At 57.1% G+C, this 7,945-nt stretch overlaps 1 protein-coding gene across 1 annotated transcript; it reads right to left on the bottom strand.

The window, feature by feature from the left end:
* Positions 1 to 1,257: 1,257 nt before the first annotated feature.
* Positions 1,258 to 7,054, bottom strand: CD1D (CD1d molecule). Its single transcript, XM_044267757.1, has 6 exons — positions 6,903 to 7,054; positions 5,420 to 5,541; positions 4,872 to 5,150; positions 4,139 to 4,417; positions 3,281 to 3,383; positions 1,258 to 3,169 (listed from the first exon to the last, which is right to left on the bottom strand). The coding sequence occupies exons 1-6, from the start codon at positions 7,052 to 7,054 to the stop codon at positions 3,148 to 3,150; spliced, it is 957 nt and encodes a 318-aa protein (XP_044123692.1). The 3' UTR covers positions 1,258 to 3,147.
* Positions 7,055 to 7,945: the final 891 nt, after the last annotated feature.

Raw genomic sequence — 7,945 nt, 5'->3', positions numbered from 1 at the left:
GGGTAAAGCCTCTTCATGCCGCATCACTGAGCAGGAGCCACACTGAGCCCAGAAGCCAAGGGAAGACCGAGGGGACGGGAGAGCCGGGGAAGTGACAGTGGTGTGGAAAGGTATGCCTGGTCTCGGAACACAGGCCCGGCCCAGGAGCAGGGGCACAGCAGCCAGGACTGAGCCCCAGCTCAGCACAAACAGTAAACAGTCACCAGAGCATCTGTCCCAGGTTACACCTGACCTGGCTTATTGAGATCTCCTCTTAGTTACACCCTAAACTTCTGAGGATGGTCTGGCAAAGAACATTGAGTCAAAGTTCTGGGAGGAAAAGCTACAGCTCACGGCAAAGGGGATCGACCCGATGCCACAGACTGGAGAGCAAAAGTAAATCTGAGTCACAGCCCCGTAAAACTCACCAGTGCTTCTGGAGGGTCACAGACGCACCCACGTGCATCTACCTGGGTCCTATTAGGAAGCAGAAACCAAACAATAAGCTAAGCAGAGGAGGTTGAGTAGAATTAGTGAACTATGATAAGATAATAATGAAGATAAAACAAAAATTCTATAAAACTCCAGGGCCAGGGGAGAATATGCAAGGAGGACCATGCCTGGAAAGGTAACCCTTCCCCAAGGCTGGGGTGCACACCTCATCGGAGAAGGTGTAGCAGAGACGTTCTCGGGCTTGTCCAGGCCAGCGCTGGCCTGCAGTCACTGGATGAGCTGGGAGCAATTCTGCAGACCTCAGCCCAGGGACTACACTCAGGGGAAACCTTCAGGTGCCAGGTGGACCAAGCACAGGCCACGTGAGGGTCTGGCCGAGGGAAGGGGCACCAGCAGGAGCAGGAGGTGCCAGTGTCCCTATCAACGGGGCATGGGAAGGCTATGGCCAGGCTGAAGCCGCAAGGTCACCAGGGTCCGTGAGCTCTGGGCACATGGCTGGGACCACAGTGCACCGGGTGCCTTTGTGCCCACTCTGCAGACCTGCCATCCCCAGCCACAGTCATGCGGTAGCTGGAAACTGCAGCAGAGCCCCTTCCTCCTGCAGTGTCTCTCTAGGGCCCTCAACCGACAGAGCTTAAAGCTATGCTAACTTTAAAGAAGTGATCAGAGGAATTCCACCCACTGTCACCTGTCACCGAGCACAGAAAGACAAATCTGGAGCGCAGGGACAAGCAGCCTGGCCCTAAATAACGAAGAGATATGGACGAAGAGAGTGTCAACAGTCTAAAATGACTTCTCAGGGCTTCCTGAGATGTTCTGGGCTGAGGATTTGAAGACAAGACAGATTTTCCCAGAGACAGGACTTTATTTCCAAAATAAATCAATTTCTTTAAAAAGACCCGGAGTTTCTGTCAGTCCATGCTGAAGCATTTCCAAAACAATTTCAGAAGGGCGTTTACCACTCTCGCCCTAGGAACACAGCCTGTCGGGTCGGGTCATAGCCTGGATGCTGCTGGAGGAAGCTAAGCTGAACAGCATGGCTTGGGGGGTGAGGGGGAGACATCAAAGACAGGAAGAGGCCCACGGTTTGAAGGCACTGCAGACAGCCACACACAGCGCACGTGTGCTCCCTACCCTCCGTGAGATCATCGTCTCCGCCCGCGCAGGCTGCACTGACAAAATGCCGTCCGAGGAGCGGCTGAAGAACAATGGAAATGCATCTTTCCCAGTTCACAGGCCTGGAGGCCGTCCAAGAGCGAGGCACCAGCAGGTTCATGCCGGACTGAGGATCTGCTTCCTGGTTCCACTTGATGCAGGAGGACACGGACTCCGAGGCCAGAACTCCGGTGTCCGGACCTAGTGCACTGGTTTCCTCACCACCTGTCCAAGTCCTAGGTCAGATGCCCCTTCCAGAAAGCCTTCCCTGAAAAGCCCAGGCCGTTACTTTCACTTACCATTCGGAGGAATCTGTAGCCCCGCATGACCCAAAGCACAGCGGCTGAAACACCAGACAGGTCACATGGGGCCCCACTCCCATTTCTCATTTAGGAGGTCTGAGACGGGGTCCAGACTATGTGCCAGTTCCCAGTGGTGCTGAGGCTGCTGGTCAGGACGTCACAGTTGGGAACCACCGGTTCAGGAACTGGCAAGATCTTCACCCACACCCGAGGCTCGACCAGTGAGGCCAAATCTTAATTTTCTCAAGCAAAGACTCTCTGAAGGTTTAGTCCCATGTTTTCTGGATGTTCAAGGATCCTTAACTAGGAATAGGGCAGACGGCTGGTGTTGATCTGTGCAGCCCACACCTGCCCAAGTGGCTTCACCCCTTTCCGAGCATTGTCCCACTTAAGACCTGTAAGTGGGGGGGCCTGTTTGCCGAGACACCTTATGACTGTCCTCCACCGATGTGAAAAGAGCAACTGGTCACTTCAAACACCCCTACCCAGAGTAACTTTTGTCCTATCTAATAGACATACATTATGATTTCTCCTTATAAATCAGTTACACCAAATAAAATCTTAAGAAACATCTGTTCCTTACAACTTAACTTTCTTTTAAAGAAGAAAATGTCGCCCTTTATAAATCCAAATTCACAAAAGAAACCCTGCCCTAAAACTACCAATTTGTCATTTAGGCCCAACTTTTATCCAAGAAGCCCCCACATGGCCATCAAGAAACAGAGATGGATGTATCTGGGGTGTCCCAAACATTTCGTAAAAGCTTCAGTGCACAGTCCTATATCAGGCATGCTCACACGAAAATCCAGACATCTGCTTCTCTTGAAAAATGTAGAGCTGCAGCCCAGCCAGGATCTTATTTTCGAAAATCACTCATTTTGTTGGTTGCTCTTCCTTGACTGTTGGCAACAGCTGGACCTGTTTCCCCAGGTCACGGCAGATCACACCATCCACACACAATGACCACACACGACATCACACCCCAGCCTGTATCTGCCTGTCCCCGGACATTTGCATGTCTATTTTTACAGAACCATAGGAGTTTATAAACTTGCAGTATACAGAAAAAGAACCTCAGTCGTCTTAGATACAATGTTTAAAGGATGTGATGAGAGCTGCCTCTTATCTGAGATGCAGATGAGCTGCATCTCATTTCTCCGCTGCTTCAAGGCACCTCTCCTTTCAACCTCAGCTGCTGAGCTGACCTCCTGGGCAGCTGGGGTCCTGAGTCCCAGACAGACAGGTGCAGCGACCACAGTCACAGGATGCCTTGATAGGAGCTGCGAGGATGTAGGAAGGGAGAGAATGTTAAGGGAAAAGGGAGAGGGGCTGGAGGGGTGAGGAAACGGGGAGAGGCTGAAGGTAGGAGTGGTTGGGAAGGGGAGACCTACCCACGCTTCCGGCACCAGAGGACTAAGCATCCAACGCATCCACTCATCAGGAGGGACCCCAGTATGGCCACCGGGATGAGCCACGGGGAGGAGAGGCTCCCCTCTGCGTGCAGAACATGGGCTGTCAGCGCAGGACCCTCCCTAGTCCCAGCCCTGGTCTACGCCTACGGGAGGGTGCCACGGGTGCCCCTCACTGCCTCCCGCATGTGGACTGTCCACTCCCATTCCTCGGCGGTCTCGAGGCCCCTTCTTGTCTCAGGGCTTGGGGGCCGGGGCCCCTTCGCTTCCGCACACAGCGGTTTAGCACACACAGGAAGGACAACCTGGTAGCCACGGGGACCCGAGCCTGGACCCAGCTCCTCCCCTCTCCACCACCATGAGACCGAGAGCACTGAGCCTGACCTCGCTCCGTCTCCACGTCTTCAACAATAAAATGAGGAGGATGGCACCTGTTCCAGAGGAGCCAGGGACAAGTGGACGCCATGCTGGGCAGTCAAGAAGCACTTAGGACCCGGCAACTACCTTGCTCCCCCGGCCCCCGGCCTCAGCCTTTCCACAATCCATGGTGACCTCTGTGGGGACTATTTATTTACCAGCAGCTTCCAGACCTGTGAACTGTTGGGTCTATTTTTTCTTGTATATGCGTCGTTTATCTCAACCCCTTCTGAGTTCAGACTTCATCCCCCTCCTTCCAGTATCTGAAACTCTCTCTTCTAACCCTCTTGGTTTAGTGGGGGGGGGGTCATTTTGGAAACTTTTCTATCCTGTGTGTGGCCAAACCCACCCCATGGCTAGTGCCTCCCTCTATGCTTGAGGACCACGTCTGCCATGGCCAGCCAGGCCCCAGCTCTTTCTTACCCCAGTGGAGGACGATGTCCTGGCCTCCCAGACTGCTGTGTCTCACTCGGCAGGACAGACCGGCCGCCTCCCGGGCCGCCACGTCCAGGGTCACTCGGAGATACCACGTCCCGTCCGCGTGGGGCAGGACGTCGCCTCGCCGGGTGCCCCGCTGCTCCTGCTCACCCCGCATCCACATCACCCACACGGGCTTCGGGTGGAAGCCGGAGACGTGACACACCAGCAGCAGACGGCCGGGACCGGGAGGGGGGCCGGCGGACAGCCAGGCCTCGGGCTTCACTGTGTCCGATAAGGAAGTGGGGGGTGTCAAGGCCGGAACTCTGCAGCCCACATCTCCCGCTCTGGAGGTGGAGCCCGTGACTGTCCATTCGCAGCTGGCCTCTGCAGGAATGCCTTCCCTGCCGCCCGCCCCATCCCAGGCTCCCGTGAGTTCACCTGCTTGGACCCCTGGAGCGCCCTGTGTTCTCCGGTAAGGGTTTCAAACATGCCTGTAACTGTGCCTCTGCGTTCCCATCCTCCCCTCAGCAGAGACCCTGTTTGACCCAGTGTTTATTTAATTCAGTTCATGGAACCCAGTGGGTGCTCAGTTAATGTCTGTGGGATGACCCTCAGTCCTCGCCCATGCCTTCCTCAGCCGTTCTGGCCCCAGGATGATCCAAGGGCTGTGAAGTCTAAGGGGGAGCACCAGCCGGAGCGCTGGAGTGGAGGGCATGGGTGAGAGAGGCGGGCTCACCTTGCTTCTCCAGCTCCGACTTCCCTGCCTCCAGGAGGCCTCTGACGAACTGCGGGCAGGTGTCGTTTAATAACCACTGCAGGGTCTTTCTGGTCCCCTGGTCCTGATTGAGCTCTTTGGTGGCCCTGCCTGCCCAAGAGGGGGCATCGGGGGCTGGCACCCAATGAGTTCCTTGGAAACTCATGATCTCTTTTCCTTGAAATGCCGTATGGAAGAAGCTTTCTGAGGTGTTCCCGGGGCACAGCTCGCAGCCAGCAGACACCTGCATCTCAAAGGGATCTGAGAAGAGGACAGGACAAAGACCAAAGAAGGGCGGAACGGATTAGAAGGGACCGAGGAGGAAAGATGCATGTCAGCGCTCTACTGGGGACACAGAGTCCCAGGAAAGGAGTGGGGGACCAGCGGCAGGAGGAACGGGGGCAGTGTGCGGGGTCGGGGGTGGGGAGCGCCCCGGGCAGAAGCGGGGATCCAGAGACGCGGGCGCGAGCTGGGCGTCTCGGAGGGGGAGGCAGAGCGCCCGCCGTGCCCGGGTCCCACCCCCGGCTCACAGTCCAGCCGCAGCATCTTGACGAATTCTCGCACGTCCCTGGTGAAGCTCCGGCGGTACACCCGAAGTATCTGCTGCAGCCGCTCCCACTGCGGCTCGCTGAACCCGCTCCGCGCCCAGGGCCTGAGGAAGCGGATGGCGTCCGAGCCGTCGCTCCAGCTATAGGCCTGCAGCTCCCCGAGCCGCGCCAGGCCGTCGGTGCGCGCCCAGCTGCGGTTGGCGAACACCGACACCTGCAGGCACTGCAGCCGGCCGCGCGCCAGCGGGGCGCACAGCTCGCCCGAGGCCAGCGGCAGCGACCAAAGCAACAGCAGCCACCAGCCACACGGGCTCCGGACCGGGGGCCGCTCTCCGCGCGCGGGAGCGCCGGCTGCGTCCCGCGGGAGGCGCCGGGACCGTCGGTCTCCGGCGCCCCCGGCGCGCGCTGCCCCACGGATCCCCAGGACTTCCCCGAACCTGGGGGAGCCCCCGGAGCGGCGGGGACTGAAGCCACCTGAGGGCGCCGGGGTCGGACTCGGAAAGGTCCTGCCTGTCTGCCAGCCTGTGGACCTCTGGTCGCCCCGCCCCTGGCCCCTGACCCTCCCACCTCTGTCTGCCTCTTCCTCTCGCATCTCTGATCCCCCTCCCCCAAAAACTGTCTCAGCCCTTCCTGGACCCTCCCTATGCTTCCCCCTCCAACCTGATACCCCCGCCCCATCCTCCCTGCCCCACCCTCAAGTCTGATCCCCGCCCCCTCTTCCCCCTCCAACCTCTGACCTTCCCGCCCCCATCTTCCTCTAATCTCTGATCCCCCTGACCCCACAGGCACCGTGACCTCCAACCTTTGACCGTCATCCCCCTCGGTGTCCCCAGCCCCTCTTTCTCCTCCTGCATCTCCTGGTACACCTCCCACTCACCCCGGCTCAGCCCCGCTGCCTCTCTGCACGAGCTCCCCATCTCCTGCAGCTCCCCACTCACTCTCCAGACGTGAGCTTCTGCTCGGGGAAACTAGACCACACTGTGGTGTGCACCCGGACGGGCGGCCCCAGGGCTCACACTGAGGACGCACATCCAGAGGGCGCGGATCAGAACGTCCAGTGCCCCTGTTCGGCAGGTCAGAACCTGGACAGCAGCCTGATACCTCCCTTCCCAGCACTCCTTTTATCCAAATCCTGGGCAACTCCTCTAGAGTACCTCTTCGGAAACATCTCTCCAGTGTGCCCCCCTTCTCTACATTTCCACCTCCTCCGCTGCCCTAACCTGCCACATCTTCTGACAGGGGTTTCTCAGGATAGAGACCACAGAGGTTGACGTTGGTCCGCCTTCTGTCTCCTTCCCCACCCTAGTGTCCCCTGCTCTGTGCCTTAGCCTCGCCACCAGGCTTTCAGTTCCTCCAACATGCAAAGCTTCTTCCTGCCCGACATCTTTGCACAAAGTTCCCTCTGCTTGGAAAGCTCTAGACTCTCTCCTCCCCTCACCCCCTTCTGAAGTCTAGTTATTCCTACCCAGATCTCTGTTCAAAGGTCATTTTCTCAGGGGGTCTTCCCAGATCTCCCTGCATGAACAAAGGCAGACAGGTCAGCCCTAACGGGACTCCTCCCATGCTGCCAGCTTGGTCACCGCCCCCCCTCCAGCCCCGCACACATCGGTTGGTCATTACAGGGGCAGGTGAGCTCTGTCGCCACCAGCTCTCTCCAGTGCCCGCCAGAGTGCAGGGAGAGTCCTTGAGGAGAAGAGGCTATGTCTGGTCCTCCTCTGTGTGCTCAGCGTGGCACTTTGAGATCACACAGAAAAATTTTTTGCTACCAGTAAGCGGTTAATGATTAAATTAAGATACGAAATCGCTGGAGGCCTGGGTGGGAGGGGGCTGGGGGGCAGAAGTCAAAAGAACAACAGTGTAGGAATCACAGCCCAGTCACAGCCAGGGCCTCACTGGAGTTCTCCAAGTGTCCCCCTTCCTGTAAAACTTGGAAAGTTCTGTTTAGTTGATCGGCATCCTGAAATTTTCTGATAACATCCTTTCAGACTAAAAACAAGAACTGGTTTTGTTGTTGTTGTTTGTTTGTTTCTAATCAGAAACCAAAGCCAGGGAGTATAACCTTCAGATGTTGGGGTTATGGAGATACACCAACGAATTTTCCAAAGGTCGGTTGAATCAGATACTTTTAGCCATGGCAGCTCCAGCCACTTCCTTCAGGAGAAGACTCACTGAGTCAAAGGATGCCAGGAGCAAGGCTAGGTCCCAATGGTGGGGTCACAAAAGCAGGGCCCAGGTGTCCCTCGGAGAAGGGGTCAGAGTGCACCCCCAGTGCCAAGAGCTGGCTGCCATACATGCCCCTGGATGATTCCTGCCCTCACTTCTAGGACATTTTGGATTCCCAAAGTGCTTCCACATAGCCCATTCTGCTTACTCCCCATCACAACTGCTAGCGGGGTCATTACTGTAATGGGTGAGTAAGCAGACCGACCAAAGTGGACATGCACCAGCTCTCCCATCGTCATCTGCTAACCCCGGTGCAGAACTTCTTTTCCTCAGGGCCGCCTTCTG

This window comes from Neovison vison, chromosome 10 (assembly GCF_020171115.1).
Source record: "Neovison vison isolate M4711 chromosome 10, ASM_NN_V1, whole genome shotgun sequence".
NCBI lineage: Eukaryota > Metazoa > Chordata > Mammalia > Carnivora > Mustelidae > Neogale > Neogale vison.
This window is presented reverse-complemented; position numbering and strand designations above follow the sequence as displayed.